This window comes from Ctenocephalides felis, unplaced genomic scaffold, assembly GCF_003426905.1.
Source record: "Ctenocephalides felis isolate EL2017-DRISC unplaced genomic scaffold, ASM342690v1 CF-g0.4_SCAFFOLD_01492, whole genome shotgun sequence".
Taxonomy (NCBI): Eukaryota; Metazoa; Arthropoda; class Insecta; order Siphonaptera; family Pulicidae; genus Ctenocephalides; species Ctenocephalides felis.
The window spans coordinates 29,130,278-29,154,015 of record NW_020537646.1 but is presented as its reverse complement, the minus strand read 5'-3'; the positions used below and the strand labels follow the sequence as shown (position 1 = coordinate 29,154,015).

General features: G+C 28.7%; 1 protein-coding gene across 1 annotated transcript in view; it reads left to right on the top strand.

The window, feature by feature from the left end:
* Positions 1–23,738, top strand: part of LOC113371105 (limbic system-associated membrane protein-like) — a 240,213-nt gene that overhangs the window by 207,993 nt on the left and 8,482 nt on the right. Inside the window, exons 4-5 of the mRNA XM_026611750.1 lie at positions 15,989–16,196; positions 16,576–16,731. Coding sequence (XP_026467535.1) covers positions 15,989–16,196; positions 16,576–16,731 — 364 coding nt within the window. The remainder of the gene's footprint in view (positions 1–15,988; positions 16,197–16,575; positions 16,732–23,738) is intronic.

The following is a 23,738-nucleotide window of genomic DNA, read 5'->3' as shown; positions in this document are numbered from 1 at the left end:
GTATGAGAGCTTCACAAAATCAATGTTTTTATCCCCTCCCTTGTTTATTATTTGCTTTATGTTTTAATAACCATTAATCACTTTATATTCGTTTTTGATAAATATGTATATGATAAAATATACTTATATATTATATATATATATATATATATATATATAATTAAATATGATAAAAAAGAACTTATGATTCAATATATGTCATATTATAATTTATTTTATTTGTTACATCAATATATATATATATATATATATATATATATATATACAATTATTTATTTATATTTCTTATTGTCTTGCTCGCCTAAGATTTCGTTACAACCGAGAACAGAAGTCAAACTGAGGTCATTATGTCAGAAACTATCCATGGACCAAACTTCCTAGACATGGTTGTTTTGTGCCGTTATTATACACACTGGTCACATAGAACTAATAATCGCCACAGACATAATATTACCAGTGAATTTCTGCACACGTGTATTTATGCACATGGAATTCTATATGTGTACACATGGCCGTATAAAGTTTTCGAACTCACATTATCACCTTGTATTCTGGATTTAGGCAAACTGTGATCCCAGATTTAAACCTTGGATTAAATTCAGAATATCTTGGAAGTTAAACCTCGCCTACATTTCGTGGAAGCGATAGTTTAGATGTCTTTATTACATATTAAGAGATCACTGTAATACCTATATAATGCTAAACGGAAACCGGAATATATTTGGATGACTTATGTCAGAGATTTAAATAACTAAAATTCTTTTGAGAATGATATAAATTTCAAACGTTGCTATTTTTTGAAATCCTGTAACTAAATTTTAATACAAACTGTATTTAATTTCAGAAGTTTGTTTATTTTACTCAAGAAATCATACAAATTAATATAAATTTAATATTTAATTTAATAATTCGAAAATCATAGTACCTATACATGAAATTAATTTTTGATTTAACTTAATTTAACTTTTTGAAAATTAAAACTTATTGAAATGTTTAAAAAGATCTTTTTGACTCGTTTTTATTATGTAAGAAATATTTACTTTTTGCTAATAAAGAAAGCACTAATTTGATTAGTGGCCAATATTTTATGTTAATATATCTGTCATATCAACACAAATATTCCTACATAACAATTAACCAATTTGTTATGATTTGTATTTTTTTGCTTTTTCTATATACTTGCAATTATTTATAGTTTTTGGTACATATATAAACTGGATTTAAACTCTAAATTTTGTGCAATTTTTGACTTTACTATAATTTGGTAGCTGCAATAAATATGAGGTAAATATTTGTTTTATTATTTATTGATTATTTTAACTTTGAACACATTTTTCTAATATTGAATTATTTGCTCATGTTTTATGCTTCATTCAGTTACAATTTTGAACAAACTTTTTGTGGGTTATGAAAATTACTATAAACTTCAAAAGCAATTTTTAATACATCTAATACTAATGTATCTCTAATAATCCTCAATTTATGACTTCATTCTCAATAACTCTGTTTTTGCTAACATTTTTAGAATTATCTACATTATGCCATTGGTTTCTCAGACTACTTAACAGATTTGATCAGTAATCAGAATTCTGTACTAAATTATTTTTAATTCTTTGCACATTTATATAACTGTAAAATAGTAAAAATATTTGTGCTTCAATATTATAATTTTTATAAAATTTTTAAATAAAAAAGGAACAGAACGAGAAGTATTACCTTTATGATATATTCTGTTCTGAATCTTAACAAAATCATTAATTATAATATCAAATTGTTTCTTCAATAATCTATTTAATTTAATATAAAACCAAATAGTATATCTTTTGTGTGCTTGAACTGTTCAAAACGAAGCAGCATGACTTTTATGTTTTGCTATATAATAAGACGCCATTGTGTTTCAAAAACTGGAATAATCCTTTAAGGTATTTCTATCCTGCAACATAGAGATGTTTCTGTTGTTCCGCATTCTGTTCCTGCAGAATCTTTTCATAAATAATTTATTTGAAAATATTTTTGTAATTTTATTAAATAACTATAGAAATATACTAATCATCTAAAAATTTTAGCATACCTTAGATGTATGTGTGTGCGTGTGTGTGTTTGTGCGGATACAAATTTTTGTCGACGATTTCGGAAACACGGATCAACCAATTTAAATAATTTATAAAACATTCGATTCGTAAAAAAATGAACAAATTTCTTGTAAACATACACATAAGTTATTTGTAGAATAGGCTCGTCGCCCAATATAATAAGCACTTATACATTTACAGTATGTATTTATAATAAATAATCTATTTGAAGTTATTTAAAACAATTATTGATTATTTTTATTCCTCGAATTTTTAATAACGGTACGGAAACTTCCAGCAATTTGCCTTAAGGCACGATTTCATGCACCCCACTAGTTTAGCATGATTTAGAAAAATTCTAAAAAAATGTATTGGTATGGCAAACATTGGGATTCTTCCTTTTATACATAATAGAGAAAATTGGTAATTCAAACTAATTTATCACTTTGAACATTCTTCAGAAAAAAATTTCTATTGTTATTATAATTGAGAGTATTCCATCATAATAACAAAGCATTTTTTCTCGGAGGCAATTCCTTTTTCATTCGCGCAAAGAGTTTTATTGCAATGAGAGGACAAATCTTGACAAGTCGATAATGCAACGCGCTGTTTTTCAAAAGTAACGAGATAAAGCTGCGAAGGAAAAACAAGAAAATAAATATTTTCTACCGCTTTGCTCGCAGAAATGTTGATACTTACAAGAGAGATTTTGTTCGTTTGCGAAATTTGATTTAGTCATTTCTATGTAACAGTTACGACAATGACATTTTCTGTATAAAATGTAAATTCAATAATGTCAAATGGAAATGAATAGCTTTAACTATGTTCTGCACTAATGATCACGACAGTTCGAATAATTGACACAAATACGTTTGACATATTTGCGGAATAATAAGATTGATAGAGGAGAATTTAATCATACAAAATCGATAACATGAATAATTTAGTTGCAAAATGCTAAATTGAGCTAGGTAATTGAGCGTAGCAATTTCAAGAATAAAGTAAGGATTATACCTGTAAATTATATTTGAATATTTTATTCAATCATAAAATGACAATCAGAAACCCTTCATATACATTATTACTTCCTATAATTATTATTATTTTACAAATATGATTTATACATAATCACTCTGAAGCAAGAGTATTGCATCATAGATATGTTTTAGAAAATGAAGGATATAAAATTATAAACAAAAGAGTTTTTTTAAAAGACATATCCTACCTGTTATTAATAACAACAACTAAATTGTGTGCAAAAACTTCAATAAAAAAAAACAAAAAAATATGCATTTATAAAAGCTGGATACAAAAAAATTAAATATAATCAACAACTATGTTGAGTTGTCCAATTATTCCAGAAAAGGCCCGGCTGATATTTTACAGTACGAAAACTGATAAAAAATTAATAAAAGTGCCAAAAATCAAACATTTAATAGATTTGGACTCGGATTTCTCAGAACTTTATCCATGTTAGTTTCAGGGATAGTATGAATATCAATTTAGAGTCGAAAATTTATATGATAAATGATTAAAACATTATAGATCACAATGAAAAAGCGACATATTGAATTTCATAAACAAAATTTTGACAGTTCAAGAAAATGAATTTTTAACGACTTCAATAAGAAACACATAAATTAATTATTCTAAGTTATGTTATAGGCAATATTGCCAATCAAATTATAGATATAAAATATATCATATTATATTAAATTTCGACCAAGAAGGAAATATTTTGGCATTTAAAAATTAAGTGCATATTGGATATATGAAATTGACATTCAATACTTTTAAATTAAATGCAAAAGTAAAAAATCTGATATTTATATAAAAAATTATATATTTAGATAATCGTACTGCGTTGATTCAGACTAAAATCTAATTTATACATTGATTAAAAAATATTTCACTATTTGACATAAATAAAATTAAAATAAACAAAACACTATGATGCGTTGGAATTAATTATCGAAATGTAGAGAAATTTGTGTAATGAAATATAACATTATTATTAATATATCATGTATATTATAAGAACTTCTGCAAAGCGACAAATATTTTTGATGGCAAAACAACGTTTGCCGGGTCAGCTAGTAATAAAATATATTATAAATGTAAATAGGTCTAATTGTAAATATTACATATTACAAAAATTGAGAAATGATGATTAATTTAAATTGCAAATTTCTTGGATAAACTTTTTATTTTTAATTGAATGTCATATTGAATCACTTATTAAGTGACTGAGAGTGGCTGAATATTAGATATTTTTTTATAAACATTATTAATATTAAACAAATTAAAGCTAAAAATGTGATTAATGCAATGCTTATGTGTTAATTGAAATGTACTAATTATTATATATTTAGTAAAAATTGTCTAGATTGTATAAGCAAAATATCCAAAATTGAACAATATAGCTAGATTTATTAGTCGATTCTTTATCAAGCTTTTATAGGTGTACTCGTGTAAAATTGAATGCTATCGAAATATATTAAATATAAAGAATTGAATAATAAAATGGTTATTATCTTAATTTATTTGGATATTTTTTATTACTAAAAATTACATGTGCTTAATAAGCAAAACATCTGAGTTCATAACAATATATCTACCTTTCCTTGTCGATTGCTCTCATCGTCAATTTTCAATTAATATGAAGTATATATCTCTATGACGTTAGTAAATTGCAGACAAAGTACATCTGAATAATTCCTATTAATCTTTTTATACAAAATCGTCGAGACATTTCTATCTATTACTCCGGAATGCATCGCTTTGCAGAATCAAAACTAAGCATGACTTTTAAATAACATCTCACGTAGACACTTGTTATTTTGACTCTGTCGTGTGCGCGTAGCAAGTTAATACAAATAGCTGTGCAGGTACTTCTGTATGTGCAAAAGTTTAATAATATTTGTATTAGAATACGTATTTATACCGTGGTATTTGCACATGTGTGCAGATGAGATAGCACACTGGGAAATGTTGATTAGTCAAATCAACGTGGAACAACGCGCCACGCGTCATTCGTTCTATTTGAAATGTCATTTTGTCGACTGGCAAAGACGCTTCTACGTTCTGAAGATATGATATCTTCCTGGAAGATCTCCGGGCAGAATTCCGAGAGATAGTTTACGTATCGTTTCATTGATTGTAAGTTAGTTTTAACTAAGTTGCATTCGCGAGATGGGATATTATATAATTTTCATTCGTGTTTCTTTATGTAGTAATTAAATGCAAACGTCTTGGAATTTGTTGAGGTTTGAGTTTTGATTACATCTGGAATGAATATGATGGACATTGAGCGAACAGGATATCATGGGAATGGTTAAAATAAATTTGACATGACAAAAATATTATCTAAGCTTTGAGTGTTCCTAAAAGTGTGTTGATTATATTATTATATGGATATTAGTAAGTAAATAGATACTACATTTTTGATTTCCCAAAGCAGAAGTTTATGTATTTGCAAGAAAATCCGATTTACTAATTTTTATGTTTCTCGGTATTTCGAGTGATTCTGAATTGAATTTTGAAAAAGTATGTATGTGTGTGTGTGTGTGTTTGTGAGAGAGAGCCTTTGATCTTTTGTCGATTTTTTCTTGTAATTAATCTTTAAAATAAAAAAAAACTTGGAGTCATATACTGGTATTATTTGCCTTCCGTATGTAAAAGATATATACATGTATATATATATATATATATATATATATATATATCAGAAAAACTGTTTCAATATTGTGGCATTTTGTTGGTATGTAATAGCGGTACAATTCTTAGTTCCATTTTTACACAAATCTAAGTTTAATTCTGACCGCCTTAGGAACTTGGTATATCAGATTAATTGCTCTAATTGCGAACTTTTTTATATTGGAGAAAGTAGCCAAAACCTGAGCAAACGCCTTCATAACTTAAAAAATCTGAAGCAATTTAAAACGATGTTAACCGAGCATATTAAAAATTTAAACCATAATTTAGATTTTTTCAACCCAAAAATTCAACATTTTTTTCAACCCAAAAATTCAACATTTTGAAGAGAACGTAAAATAATATTCGCTGAGGGGTTGTTTTCGCAATTGCATAACGACAGGGTCATGAACATTCGCTTCGATAATATGGCCCTGAACGAAACAAACACGTGGTTCCTAAATAGAGTGTCAAAATTTCTTAAAAAATGACAAGATCCCATCGCTCTTTAAATTTGCGTAAAATTTGAGCACATGTTAAACACTGCTTTAGGAAAAAATGTGACATTTCTATCTTAAAATTCGAACAGTAAATATACAGTTTCGACAACTTGTTTTCTGTGATGTTAAAAAATACATATTCTATCAATGCGCACATACTCATACCATGGATTAATAATGTTTTCATATGTTATATTAGGATACAAAATTGTAAGTGTTTATTTTTATTATTGTTTTTCTATGAAATTTCTTACATATTATTTATTTAGTTTGAATTTTTATAGTTAAATTGATTGCCACTGAATGAAGGCTAAGATACTAGCCGAAACGTATGGATTTTAAATAAATACATTTCTAAAAACTCTCATACTATTTTTATTGATAAAACTCAAATTAAACATATATATATATATATATATATATATTTATATATATTAAAGGTAAAAGTACATATGTATTCCAAAGACCATCGGTTTTGTATTCTTCCGCACAAAGTTTTATAATGACATCTTTTTATAAAAAGTAAACAAAGTACATCAATGGTGTAAATACCTTAGCCACAATACAAAATGCACAATAAAATCCCGTACAATACGAGTAGTTTTCCACCTCCCGTTTACGGATTTAGAGATATCAAACTTTGTCGTTCGTGGCACATTCGCGGTTTTCTTATACACGTTCGCCTGTAGTGGGTCATACTTAACTTCATAAGTTGCGTTGTTATACTTTTAGCGTTTTAGCCGCAAACTTTTCCAACGAGCGGCATGTTTGGGTTGACGCTTGATTTTTTCTGTTGACGCTATTCTCCTTATTTTCTCCTCATCCGGCAGATCGTGTTGTGTTTAGTTTTGCGGTCTCTGTGTATCCTGAAGCCGCCTGAAGGATCAAATATAGTTTAGCGTTTTATGCAGCAGGAGTTTTATGGAAAGAAAGTAGAGTTTTTGAAAATTTAATAGCATTTTGTGATATTTATCATATAACTCTGTCTTCTTAACTCATGTTTCGTGAGATACAATTTTTGTTTTTTTCTATAAGGATATTAATATCTGTTTGAATTACTTGCATATGAGAGTATTACGTAACAAATTTTAAATGCTTCAAAGTATATTGTATCAAATTAGTTAATGCATAAAGAAGCCGGCATAAAAACAGTGAGCGATAAAATACAAACACATTAGATAATTACAAAAGTCGCCTCGAGGATCACCCAAACTCACTTGCTAAATAACTTTGTCACAAATCTACTCGTGTAAGATTGCAAAAGTAATGAATTTTACATCATTACCTGTTTTTTTTTTTGAAAAATTTGTAATGGTCAGGAGATTTCACATTTTTAAAGTCTTTAATAATCCTGCACCTTTACTTGTCCGTATTACGAGAGACATTTTTTTTATTTCATTAATTATAACAATCCGAGTCAGAATGACTCTTTGAGTTACAGAGCTGATATAAGAAGGGAACTATAATTAAAAAAATATATAAAATTAAAATAAAAATAATAATAATTACAACGCATAACATAATTAAAACTAAAGGTAAAATTATAATATAAACTAAATAATCCGTGAAACTGTTCCAATGAACAAAGCTCACAATGTCAAGTCCACGACAGACATTAAAAATAATATGTAATAAAAAAATAGTAGTATGTATTTATCAAGAGTAAATGGTCTACATTTCATGATATAAGAACACATTAGATTTGAATTTATTTTAATCAAAGACCTAAAAGTATTATATTTATAATTTAAAACTACAAAAAAGAAATCGAGAAATAAAATCAGTAACATTTTAAATGAATATCTTATAAGTACACATGATTTTTGCAACGGGTTTTTGGTTATGCGTGTTTATTGATTTTCTATTTACATTTTATTATAATAGCATTAAGAGGTAATTTTTTTGTAATATTCATAGGTATAAAAATATACGGAACATTATAATACCTTAATACCTTAAATTTAAATTAATTACAAGATTAATTGATCAATTAAAGAAAATATTAGATCAGTTGCAAAGCATAAGTTTTGAAAGTATTTTCAATCTAATGAGCAATTGATATTAATATCTATTTTGTGCAATATTCCACGTTCTACACTTTCATTGAAAATATATTATCTTTATTTAAAAATACAATATTATTTATGATGATACTCTATTTATTCATTTACATATTTTTCACAATTTTAATTAACTTTTTTGAGGAAATGTTTTAGCTAGGAAATTTTTATTGCTAATTTTGTGTTACTCGTCGTATCAGGTCACTCTAAATCATTTGACTATGTATCATCTTTACTATTGTATATTGAAATAAAGATGATACATTTTTGTTTAACATTTCTAATTTTTATTACTGGATGCTCTTAACAGTTGAAACTAATATTGAAATTAAAGAAAAATGTATTGTCTTCATTTAAATATATAATTTTATATATAGTGATACTCAGTATGCATTCAGTTTTTAGCTAATTCTAAAATTCTAGAAAATGTTTTAAGTTTTGCTAAATAATCTACATTGCTCACTTTCTCGACGTATCAAGTCACTCTGAACTGTTTCACACAAACATTGGAAAAGGTAGTAAGTGAAATAAGTAAAGGAACAGTGAAATTGTTTGTGTGAGTATGTGAACCAAAGTTTTCTGTCGACATTTTCTCAAAAACGCCTGCACCGATTTTAACATTTTAAATGCCATTTGATGAAACCTGATAATTTCTCGCTTTGATTAGTTTCATGAGAATTAGACAAAAAAGTGCAGTATTCTTCAGACATATTTTCGTAGAACCGCTCGAGAGATATCAGTTGTATATTCTGCTGATTAATTCTTGGTACATATCTAACGAGTTGCTGGATATTAGATTTCAGTATCTTTGACGTTGGTAGTTCTCAAGATCTAGCCATAATATTTTGGCCTAAATACATACTTTATTTCCAATCCCAAATCTTAGTTTTTGGCTTTGATGGATACATAACTTTTAAAACCTATCCTTAGTATTTTGGTTTTGATACTTACAAATAAAAATTTCAAATCAATAAGTAGCGATTGTGGTTTGCTAATCATAGCAACAAATCTATGTATATTCAATGCACATCCTACAAACCAAATCATATTGTAAGGTAAATCCATATTCTTCATTTGCATCTTGCTTCTAACTCATTATCGTAACGTTGCATCAGAGCCATGCGCAATCATAAAATGCAGAAAAGTTGCATGAGACCTGATTTGCATAAAAGTCTATCTGATTTACACCGCTTGATAATGATAGATGCATCCTGCGATAGGGCTCGTGTTAAATTATCGCTGTTTCGTTCATAAAAGTTGTTCTATCCGAGCTCGAACCCGCATATGTAAGAGCTGAGGGATTTAAGTCAAGATTTTGAAGGCGAACGGAAGATTCATACAACAAGAGGGATTTAATTCTTGTCTAAACAGATCACGACTTACCTGGGATCATATTCTCATGCGAAAACTTTTCAAGAAACTTTTAGGCGTGGAAGTTTTTCGTATAAATAAGTTTACTGAAGTCGGCGTTTGAGCAAACGGGTATATGTGCGATACAAACGCAAACCGGAGCGCTGGTAATAAACGTTCCAGTTTTGTATGAAATTAATATTACTTCATATTAAATGTATGAGACTGTCAATGAATCTTGAATGTTGAGTTAAGTTAACAATATACTTGTTAACTATTCCATGAATTTTTAATTATTTTCTTAATAATTAATTCGAAAGAAATTGCTTAATTTGTCTACAAAAGACTCGATTATCTCATTTTGTCGTTTTTAGTAACAGCTTTGTAACAGCAGTATGTATGGATTAGCCACGTGTTGAAGAGAACAAACAAAATCTTGCAGAACGAATTCAAAAAGTATTCAAAGTATTTGAAATGCCTAGAGATGTTTGATTTTTGCTGAATGTAGGCCTAAGTACTTTGGAGATTCGTTGAAAAAAAGAGTTCCTAAAAGGTCCATTTACGGGATTAAAATTTGTATATGTATTTGTTCATGATAATTTTCAAATTTAAACTATTAACAATCACTCTAAGAAGACTATTCGAAGCGTTCAATTTTTTTGTCCATGTGCCAAGTTTTTTTTTAACTTTGTTTTATTCAGCAATCAGAAAAACATAAGGATTCCTATAAGCTAAATTGACAATATTTGAGTGCGATGTCTAAGAAGAACTTCTTAGTTTAACAAGTGTCAAGTTTAGTGTCACTAAATTCGGATGAAATTTTGTTTGCATGTATTTTTGTACATGCAAATAAATATACATGTATTGTATATTTAATACAAGTTTGTTGGTTGTTTATCTTCCTACTTATAGACTCTTTTTAACATCTGTAATTATTTTATTTATTCTAAAAATTGGCAATGAATATTTATGATTCGAATGATTTATTTACCTTAGATTAAGATATGCGGTAATTAGTTAATAATTTATAGGAGGTATTTGCTAGAATACTATAAAATAGTTTGCAAGAGCTGTACTCGCTTTCAGCTATCTTATGATTAGATGAAATGTTAAGATTTTCATGATTTATTTACAAGGCGTTGAATAATGTGATAAGTAGTTAACAATTTAAATATTAAATTTATTTTACTTTCTGTTATAAAATAAAATTTGTTTAATTTGTCACACGAGTTATAATATATTCAAATGTGGGTTTAATAATAGTTTAGATTAGTTTTAATTACATAAAAGTATACAAAAAAATCATTATTCATAATCCAAAATTTTCATCATTCTCATAGACACTCAACAATAAGAAATTAGGGCTAAATAATTTTGCCATAACTTTTAAGATTATAAAAATACAATTTTCACCAAATAAAATTTATTAAATTTATACAAATATATTAAATTAACGCAATGAAAAAGATCGTCAATATTGTTCAAAAGCGTTCAACACTTCTATTAACATTCAACAAAAAATTAATATTACATATAATAATTAATATAATTAAATAAATCAATGAAAGAATACAATATTGATTTATAAACATTTTTTATTTTGTTATAGAATTTTGTTATAAATCTGATTCATATGCACATATTTATGTTATTTCTCCGCAAACAATGAATCCTATATTTTTCCTATAGAGCATAAGTTAATAATCACACACATGAGTTCAGACACGTTTGCTGAGGATGATGTGATATTTGATTTCCCATTTTCCGCACCCTTTGATAGGGATAATCCCCTTATAATCTTTATCTAGCTATCTCTGACGGTAAAATCTCGTCTCTTGACTCGTGTCCGAGCTAAGAGCATTAGTATATTATTTTTATGTTTATTGATATCAAATAATCTATAGTATGTGTTTTTTGCATATATTCTTTAATTGAAAATAATAACGTAGTAATAATTATGTATTGTCCTAATATTATTACTTTCTATGACAAATATACAATAATTAATGTAACTGTAATTGCTTTATTGTAATGACTTGAGTAGTTTTGGGATTGAAATTAGACCTTATCATTGCTGGCTTTATATATTATTTACTATTATATTATATTGCTTACATGTTTTTAGGGTTTTATACCAATTAATTTTTTCTCATAATATTCTCGAAGAAAACTTATAACAAATTCAACTTCATCTACTTAAAATCTGGTAATTTTAAGTTGAAATCTTAAGAAAAAATTGAAAATTAGTATCGGCTGTTTAAGAAAAGCTCTTCAATTTCAATGTTATTTTTAGAATTTTTGAATATCAAAATGACACCTTTCATTAATTCTTTCTCTGATGAACATTGGAAACTGAATTATTATAACAAATCGAAATGTTGAATTAAAAAAATATTTAAATAATTAAAAGATTTATTTGCAATTATAAAGATATTAATATTTGGTATTACAAAAATCTGTTTAATTTCGGAGGAATACTCATTATATTTATTATGAGATGAAATGTTTTTGAAGCAGTCTTTTGATTTGCGTATAATTATTATAAATATTAATACTAATATACATGAATATTTTTGTGCTCCAATCATAAATTGTCGGTAATATTCAAAAATTTAAACTAGGTGTAAGAAGCATTTTACAAGTTGCAGTCTCGATATATGTGAATAATCGAGTTAATCAATAAATATTTGATGTAAATGATCTACCTGTCTACTTTTTTAATTGCCTACCTGTGCACTCGTTTAGCTATCTACCTGCTTATCTTTTTACTTGTCTGTATACTGTTTACATATATACCTGTCAACCTGCCAATCTACCTACTTATCTATCTATCTATCTTCCTATTTATCTACTTGTGTACCTGTCTACCTGGTTTATTTGCCTACCTGTCTTCTTGTCTACCTTTCAATTTGCCTGTCACTTGCGGATCAATATTTGTACATGTATATGAATCAACAATAATGATTTGGTGTGATCATTCCATACTACCAAATCTTAAATTTCAATGTTTTTCCCTGCAACTCCAAAATTGCTGGACCTACCTTTGGCAAAAACAAACTGGCTCGTCTCCCCTTCAACAAGAATTGAACGTTTTTTAAATCATTCAATTCGAATGAGCGGTGCTGCCAAAAACATCGACTAAAATTTGTATCTACATAAAACACACATTACACTCATACGTACAAACATACATCTATTTTTTCTGCCAAAACGTATGCCAAAATAGGAGATCTTAAAACGTAGAATGCAGGAATTTTTATGTTAGATATTACTATAACTTACCCTACAAAGTTAATCAATCAAAATATTAAAGGAATTAACACTAACAATATTTAATTTTTGTATAAGTGAGGAATAATTTGTTGAGTAATCGTAATTATTATTTGTGTGAGGAATTGTAGTGAAATGCTCGAACAACTAAATATTAATACTATCAATTACGAATTGAGCTGCAACTGATGATCGTAATGAAAAAAAATGTGTTATAATAAATTTTTACAGTATATCTATGTCAAAAATGCGAGAATAAATTTTCTAAAATAAATTCTAGTGAAAATATATACGGGATAAAAACCGAGCGCATTTCATCGTTCATTATTAAAATGTATATTTTATAATCTGATATCACAGCTTATGCGGTGCTCATGCACAACGAAAAAAATTTCACTTTCAACTGCTGCGTCATCACGGGCAGTATTTTAATAAGAGCAAAAAATCGCGTCGCTTTTTTAGCCGCGCTCATGAAATGATATCGTTGTTATCATCGCAGACTTGGAATAAAAATGTCTGCGAGCAAAAAAAGGCCCAGCAATCACCATAACATATTTTGAAACGACCATTTATTTTCGTTTATTAGCCAGTGATAGGGGAAATCGGCTATGGAAAAAACTTTCTACTACGTCTAACATAAAGTGGTTTCGCATCTACTGGAAATCGGCAAAAAATACATAACATTGCTACATTATTTTTCAAATAATTTTAACTTTTTGAATTAAATTTAATATATAAATATAGTTAGCTGTGAGCAACTTCACACTTTCTTGTAATGAATAAATAATTTGCACATATACACATGTACAATATTAATTAAATACATAATATGAAGCAGGGGAAAGTCCCCGAGTGGCGGACACCTAACGTTATTTATGAATAAATAAAAAAATAGTTTACGTTATGTTTATTAAATTATGACTTATGTTAGATAACAAAGTTATAAATCAAACTAAATTAACGAAAATGCAATCTTTGCTAAAACAAAATTAATACTATCAATCGAACTTCGGTAACAAAAAATATGATTTTAAAAAGTGGCATCGTTCCGTGTGTAGCCTGCATTGAACACATATGTAGTCATCTCCACACTCTAGAATGTCTTCATATATGTGTTTGACTAATATTCTTAGATATTGCAAAAAAGTCACTATTTATCCACCCTTTTGGCTGGGTGAAAGAAAAATCTAATAATATTCTACAATTTTACGGATAACCATCAAGTACTACTTTTATCTTTGAATGCCACTCAAATGTAAATACATAAATATACTAAAACTACTTCCATTGATATTTGGGTGACGTCGTGATTTTGCGCCTAAAACAGCAAACGGTTGTTTCCGCCGTGGCCGTGTGTGTCACAGGCGAGGCTCGGCGTGTGATCCCGTACCTTTGTGCCCCCCTCGGCCCTTCTCACTTATATTAGAAATAAAAAGATTTATACTCGCCTAAATAATACGTGTTAAATAGAGTGTCCGGCGCTAAGTGGCGTCGGGCGTTACGGGACTTCCTCCTAACAGAATTCCTAGAATTTTGTTCAAAATTTTTAAGTAATACGTATTTTAATCAAAGTATGCAATATAAATATCTAATTTCATCTCAATTAGATCCAAATCCTTATGATCAAATTGAGCGTTATCATCTATAACTATGATGTGTTTTAGTGCAAAAATTTCAATATTGCTTATAACCATTTTTTTCATTTTTATAGTGATATGAAAAGCTAATAATAAATTATGTTTAAATTACATTTGAAATCACATTTGTATCCTTTTTTAAGAAATTGGTTACGTAAAGTCATCATGTATTATTAATTACAGATAGAGAAACTAATTATATCTAATCATTTGATACAATCAGATACTTGATCACACTTAATAAGCTTTTAATTTGCTAAATTTGATTTACAAAATAACTTCTAATTATATACAATCGTATAACATACATCTTAACATCAAATCAAACAATAAGCTGTTTTGCAAAAATTGCAATGTAGAAATTTATAATCTTTGTCCGGTATTTTGTTATAAAAATTTACCAGCATAGTTGAAATAACCATTTATTTTATTTATCTTTTGCAAAATTGCTTTTTTAAACTAATTTTACCTTTTTATTAGTATTATTCATTGTTTACACCTTTGCCAGGATAAAGGTCCTCTTGGTCCTTTTTACCCTATCTACGTGTAAGCTTTTATATAGGTTATATAAACAACACTGTTTAATCTAATTTAATATTAACCATACATCTCATAAAATAATCAAATATCGTATAATTAAGAATTATTTTAAGGTCTCGTAAACTAAACAACAGTGGTCACTATAAATAAAATAACAACGGCAGAAAATACTTTTATTATGGATTTTCAAACATTTTTATTTAACTCCCGATTACAACGTCACAAGCATCAAAGTAATGATTGAAAACACATCTTTTTACCTCTACTTTTAAATATTGTTGTAAAAAAATCCTTAACTGTACTTGGTTTTGAGATATCGGTGGTGGACCTTTTTACCCGCCTCTAAACTCCGCTCTACGCGATTTATTGTCTGAATATTTATATTGCTAATTTGGCTTTGTTGATAACGTTATTTAGCTTAACTTGATTTACTTTATCTACATTTACGGGTTTGTACAGTTATTTGCGAAAGCATAAGACGCACGATTAAACACAAAGTTTTAGGTATAAAGTGGAAACGAGCTGACTAAAAGTACTAAGAATAGTATTTGAACAGCAAAGTTTGAGTTTCTGGCATCAAGTGACAGTTTTGCCACATTTCAACCGTAATTGGATTTGGATTTTCGCATTCCACCTTATACATATATCCAGATTATATATGATGGAGGAATAGATACACACATAGACATTCGTCGTATACACTTATATACAAAAACACAATTTTCTTTATTACATACAGTATCGCATCCAATATTAGATTTTATATCAATTACTTAATCCAAATTTTACGAAACATTTGCATACCATTATTTCTATGGCTAATGTGACGAAAAATACGTCCCAATGATTCTAATTATCGATTACAGGTGGCATGGGTACGTGTGGACACTCAGACGATATTATCGATATATCACAATGTAATTACACAGAATCCAAGGATAAGCTTGTCTTACAACGACCACAGATCATGGTACCTTCACATTCGAGAAGTCACTGAGGAAGATAGGGGCTGGTACATGTGCCAAGTCAACACTGATCCTATGAGGTCAAGGAGAGGATACCTTCAAGTCGTAGGTCAGTAAAGAATTGATATGCATGTGAATATTTGGTATCTTTTTAGTATAATGTAATATAATTATTGGACAATGTATATTTTGAAATATACTTAATCTTTGCCTTGTAATATACTGCCAATAAAATGACGTTGACTAAAGGAGACATTTTAAGTAGGATGGATAGTATATTTAACGTACGGGTAAATATTCAAAAAAAAGAGTGCGGGTGATGTTTACACGCAATTGAAGTAAAACTTATTTGCTACTGTACAAGATAGCATTTCAATAAAAATAACATTTAGAAATAAGAATTGATGAATACAAATATTTACCTATCTATTTATTGATAGGTTTCTCAACATTTAGATTAATATATTTTCAATATTTTATTTTATCAGTGCCACCTCAAATCATCGAATCACAAACAAGTTCTGATCTGGTTGTTCGCGAAGGATCCAACGTGTCATTGTCTTGTAAAGCGAGAGGATATCCTGATCCTTATGTCATGTGGAGGAGGGAAGATGGAGATGAAATGTCCGTTTCAGGTGACACAGGTAAAATTAAATTGCTTTATATTTATCTATAAATATATAAATAGGTTTACAAATGAATAAAATAGAGAGTTAAAATAAGATTTATGGACAGACCAGAATAGTTAAATACATCTTATATATAACTAAGATTGTGGAGATAGTTGTAGTTAGTGTTAGATTGTAGTAATAAATTTTAGTAGAAAGGGTTGATTATGAATTATTATCGTAAGATTTTAGTTTAAAGATTAATTATTAAAGAAAATTATTGTAAATTATGAAGACTGTTCTGAAGACAACACATGCAGAAAATGAAAACTGGCCCTACTCTCTCATTCACACACACATATATTTACACACACACACATATATATTTTTTTAACAATTAATACTTTTATAACAATTTTATAATAATCACGTATACCTACATGTTTGTGGATGCAAGATTCTAAAAATATTATCTATGTTTCCATTGCACAATCTAATTATAGAAATAAAATGTGAGATCTAAATGAACTTTTTAATGACATTTAAAGACAACCATCTTCTGATATTCTTGCTTTATTTAAATTTGAAATTTTTACCAAAATAATATTACTACTATATAATGCAATAGTGCAACTACTACTACCATTCAGTGCAAGTTACATTAGAATTTTGTAATATCATAATGGTCCCAGAGCAATTTCGTAGCTTTTGAAATCGCATTTGAAAAAAATTTGAAATGAAATAAATTGCATTTACTTATTGCATTACTTGCAACTTTTAAACGAATTTAAAAAATTTGATCGAACTACAAGTTTTGTATATTCTAATTTGAATCAAAGAAAGTGTATTAACTTTCCGACATATGTAAATAATCGACTCATTCAATGAAAAGTCAATATTTCACTTTGGTATACCAAGATGGTGTAGGGGACAAACAAATACGTGCCAAATACAATTCGCGGTCATCAGGTACTCTATCATCAAGTTTTAGTAAAATCTTCGAATTTTTTTTAGAAATTAATTAGAAAAAAAAGCAGTCTGGCCAATCTTTGTAAGTTAGATGAGTCAAATATTTATCGAATTTACAAAATTAGTTCAGAACTTTTGGACAAAAAATTTTTGCATTTTCTACTAATTCTGATAAAAAAGTTTGGCCATTGGTATAAAAAAACAACTAATATGAGTGCTCATCAACTTTCATCTAATCTTTTAAATATTTGACGGTCAAAATTCGGCTCTCTCTCTCTCACTCTCCCTTAACATACACTCAGATTTTCTCGAAAAACATAAACCTTTTGAAGTTAATAATAATATCAAATATGATAATACCCTAGCACATACAAACACTTTAAATGCCAGTAATATTTACAAAAATCAATTGGCAATTTGGAACTGCACAAGCGTGTGAAATATTTAATTAAGGTTGATGAACATTAACATTGATGAACTACGCTGACGAATGATAAATTAAATTCTATATATAAGTGCATTACATCATAAGAGTAAAACTCATTTTTCCTTATAATACTTTTTTGAGATTTTATTTCTTCCACGAGTAAACTATTTATGAATATCACACATAAAATATTTTAAACTCTCCACATTTCGCGTAAATTTATCAATAGAATTTGCACACATCCTCGCACACGTCTATCGCATATGCGTGTTCGTCGGACCGTGCGTGCAGATGAAAAAAGTTGAAACAGAGCGCGCCGCGCGGGTCTTAATGACGGACCACGTGATCCGAATTCCGGAATTTTTCCCAGCTAGAAGTTTCGGTTCGTTCATTGCGTTTGCCGCTTTTATTTTTATTTTTTCCGATCGCTCTCCGGCGGCGCTGCGTCAAACTTTATCGGATTTCTTTTTTGGTCCGCCAGAAGCACTCTCTCTCTTCATCAGCCCGCATGATTTTAACATTTACCGCACGTTTTTTTCGTATCTGGCCGGGCGCCTGTGTTGGTACGCGTTCGCACATACGCGAGGAAGTTTGATGGAACTCGTGCCTTTGAATGACATATGCGAATATCTGTTAATTTAATTTAAATCGGAAAAATAAAATCAGTACGGCTGATGGACATTGTACGAGTATTCAGTGGCGATATCGATTTGTGCGATGATCGTTTGTGCTACTGACACGCAGCCGATTGGGTTTGTTTTGCTCAGTGCGTCTTTGATAGTTGCATTTGATAATATTTTAATTGATCACAGATTATCTACTAATAAACTAATATTAATGAGGCTATAATTAGTTACATATTTTCATAATTACAGAAGCCGATACAAAATATATGTATTTCCTGGCATTTTTGTTGAACTATTGCGACTTCAGAAATTCTTGTTCTTTTCTTTTGAAGTTTTATAATTCTCCTATATTCTATGATTTTTTTTCATCATACTAACTTTTACAGGCTTTGTTTGGTTGTTTATAGTTTGAGGAATATATGGCGGGGTACAAAGGGCCGATTTGCTTTCAGCAATATTATTCTAGAAACCAAATAAATTACATTACAACAAATACCACATATTAAACAACTATCTGGCTATGTTCAGAAAAAATCTTACAAGGAGGCCCCGCGCGTTGCTTGTCTGGGATTTTGATGAAATTCACCCAGTCAAATGTAAAACTTATATTCGTTTTCATATGCAAATAAATTATATTTTTTCACTCTTATTATTGTTGTTCTTAATATGAAATTATAATGTTTCACATTAATTTTTCTGGTTTTACATCAAATTTATATACACGTTAAAGAGGTTTACTAAAGAATTTAATAAAAAATATAGAATCAATTTAAAATTTGAATTAATTTTAATATTATTAACTCATGCAGTTATAAATATAAAATGAAAATATTAAAAAAAAATAAAAACTTTGAGTGGGATTCGAACTCTTGACTATAGACACAAAAATTAAAATTCACCGATGTTACCAGTCGGACAACCTCCCGCTGATAAGAAAGAACGCCTTTTCAGAGGCCTCTAATATTTTACCATGGTCAGTTTGGGCGTAAACTCTACCATTGTGCCAAATTTCATCTAAATCACAGACGAGCAACGCGCGGGTCCTCCTTGTTAACTGATTCATCATTATAAAAAAATTGTCACCTGGTTCTTTTTGCCTCATAGGCGGGGTAAAATTGGACAGGCAAGTGACAAGATCCAAAAATACCTTTACTTGTTTTTGAGATATCAGTCATAAATCTTTTTACAGACCTTCAAGCCCCACTCTTGTTTATTTGATGCACCGTATTTAAATAATTATTAATTTGACAATATGTATTTGTAATAAATAGTTATCATCTCTAAAAAGTACTATCGTGGCTGAAGCAGAATTACACTAATTAATTAATAAATTATATTCATTCAACTGAAAATGGTTTAAAAACTTAATTTTACTTTTTGTTTAAAAAATTTAATTAATACATGTTTTCAAATATTGTAAAATTTCCTTAAGCAGAACTTAAACTCCAAAGTCATGTTGTCATTTAATTTTCTTCAGAAATTTAAAGGCGTGGGCGGAACCACAGGGTTGTTTCTTATTCGTTAATTTAGAACGAAATATAATTATTAGATGCAAATATATTATTCATTTATTCCAAAAAGTATATATATATATATATATATATATATGTATATGTATATGTATATATGTATGTATATATATGTGTACATATATTCGAAGTATTCTGCCGCCCAATCGTCGAATTAAAGAAGACCAAAATAGATTTTTTTTTTATTCTATTAAACGTTCCGTACTTAATGTGTGTCACCATTCAGTAATCTAAAAAACATATTACATAAATAACAATAGTTAAAAATATAAAAAAGAAGAAAATTATACACATGCCAAACCAGGAAAAACACACAAAAATTACATACAATTTATTAAACACTGAACTAATGCAAAAGAACATCATGACTAATTATAATTAATAAAGAGAGAAATTAATGGAGCACATATTACCCTTCTATATTATGTGTTGTTCGTTCGGCATCAACATATCTATAGTAAAACTATAATATTATTCTTTTAATTTAGCTAAAATTTTAAACAATTTTGAAATCCTTACCAACTTTTCTATTGCCAGTTTTGACGTCATTACCCCTGTTTAATATTCCTTGGAATCTTGCTTTACAGGCAGTCACTGATCGTTGGAATGATATCCAACCACATACATCTATTGATTTGATTTGGTTTAAAACTATTTTCAGTTTTATTTAAAAAAATACTTATTCATATTTATTTTTGTTTTGACGATAATTTTTTTCCAAGATTTTTGGTTTGCCCATGGGTTCTCTTATTAGTCCTTGTGTGGCTGATTTAATATTACAAATTTTAGAAAACTTTATTTTGACTTATCTTCCCATTCAACCTTATTTTTACTATAGATATGTTAATGCCGAGCGAACAACACGTAATATAGGAGGGCAATATGTGCTCCTTTAATTTCTCTCTTTATTAATTATTATTAGTTACGATGTTCTTTTGCACTAAAAGTGCAAGTGTTTAAAAAAAAAATATATAACTTTTTTGTGTTTTTCTTATTTGGTATCAAGCGTTTTAGACAGATTTAGAGAACGCACAAATGGCATAAAAACAATTTTATCATAACTGCATCTTTGAGATATAGCTTGATAACATATAAGCGAAGTTACAGTATATGTGTGAAACGTCTGATTGCACAGCAAATACTTAGCATATTGACTGTATTTAGTACCATTTTGTATGAAAACTGGAACGTACTTAAATAGCTTTGGCATAGCATTGGTCTATTTTACGACAGAATCACCCCTGAATATTTATACTAATTTCTTATATTACTCAGTATTTCTATAATAGTACATATGAATGTCATCACCTACATCCATTATCACATAACGCATGCACGTTTCGATTCTTTTTTGTAGTGTGTATTTCGTATACATAGTCTGCTCATGTTTTGTGTATTCAATCCGTGTCCGGTCGCATAGATGGGAGCAGCTACAGTCGTTCAGCTTGCAACACGAAAAACCCTACGTGTGAATTCAATCTTTTAAACCGGTCATTTTATATAAAAATTCAATTTAGTTAACGATTCCGTCTGTCACGTTCGGTTTGTCGCAGGAAACCTGATGTGCGCATTTGTAAATGTACCTACCTTCGAATGAGAACCTGAAATATATTCAGTGTTGTAATACACGCACGCTTTTACGCTATAGGTATATATTTTACGCTATATGGAAATTCTAGAAATATATATATATTATATATATATATATATATATAATTCTAGAATATACACAAGTTGTGGTTGGGCATGTACTGTATGCGGTTACTATCCTGTAACAACAAAACACCCGGAAACTGACACCCTCAGACATAGTTTAGTAACCTAATATTATTCTAGAAAATGTAGTTTTTTAAATTATTATAAAGTAGCAAAACTGTACCTATTTAATTTTTATTACAATTGAATGATGTGAAAAATTTTTCTTCCACGTTTTGGCCCGCAATTCTGAATAGATTTTGAAAATTCAAAAACCGTTTGAAGGATATTGGTTGGGAATCGCGCTGATAGTTTTTGGCAGACATCGACCGGGCCGTTTTCTTGTAATAAAGTGTTAAAAAATATTTTTTCGACGATTTTTATTTTTTTTTTGACGGCGGATACCATAGTCTTCTAGATCATACCAAAATATTACAACCGTACGACAACTCGTTTAACTTTAAAAATTCGTCAAAGTTTGCAAAAATTAGTATCGTTTTTCAGGCATTTGTCAAAATTAGACCTTTCATCGACGATTGCTCAAAAACGCCTGAACCGATTTCAGAAATTTAAAAATCATTCGATGTATCTCGATGAGGATTATCGTTCGTCAGTTTTGCGCGACGATCTGCCAAGCCGTTTCTTTGTCTTTTGGAAAAAAGTGTTAAACTTTTCGTCCAGATTTAAGATCATACTACCGAATCGATTTTATAAAATCAAAAACTGTTTGAAAAATATTAGTTGGGAATGAAACTCATTAGTTTTAGGTGAAAATCTACCGAGCCGTTTTCTTGTAAAGTGTTGAAAAAAAAATAAGCCGATTTTTATGGAACTTTTTTGACTATATATATCATGGTCTTATAAAACTTACTAAAATATAACGGCCTTACGACAAGTAGCTTAATTTTAAAAATTCATCGAAGTTTGAGAAAATGAGTAGTTTTTTTGACATTTTTTAAAATAAAATTAGACGATTTTTTTGGTATAACGATAGATTACTTGGTCTTAATGAACATACAAAACCATTAAAGTCCTACGGAAACTGATTCAATTATAAAAATTATTGATTTTTGAAAATTTGTTTTTAGAAAATATTCCGAGTTAACGTGTTCGTTTGTTTTCAATTATATGTGATAAATTCACTCGGAATACTTTTAATCATTCATTAGTTAATCTACTTTTCATTGATTAAGTCAATTATTTACATATATCGGGAAGTTCATGTAACTTGCCTCAAAGCAAAATACCAATACCAACTTTTTTTTATTTGGTTTTTGTGATTTATATTTTTGTTGACTTTTTTAACTTGTCAATTTAAATCGACTATTTATATTCGAATTAAGTAAAACATTACCTCGTGTTAAGAATCAAAGTTAATTCTATCCAAATTGGTTCCATGTTTGTTCCCACATTTATTTCAGTTTCTGTTACACGAAGTATCAAAAACTATTGTCACTCGGTATCATAAGATGTGGCTGAAGATATGGCCAGAACGTGTGTAGTGTTTTCATGGCTATTATGTTCTTTAGTATGAAAAGAGCCCATTCTTGGATATTAGTCCAAGGGTTGCGTACGTGCGCAATCGTTCTAATGTTCGTAGCAGTTAACTGTCGCATTCGCATAAGCATTTGATTCTTTTCATTCGCGAAAAGGGTCAGTGTTCATATCACGCACATATCGATATACATTCGATTGTTATGGCCGAGATTTGGAGATCCAATCAGAAATTATTGATATTCAATAAAAGTGAATATATTAAATCATATACATATACACATATATGTATATATGTGTATA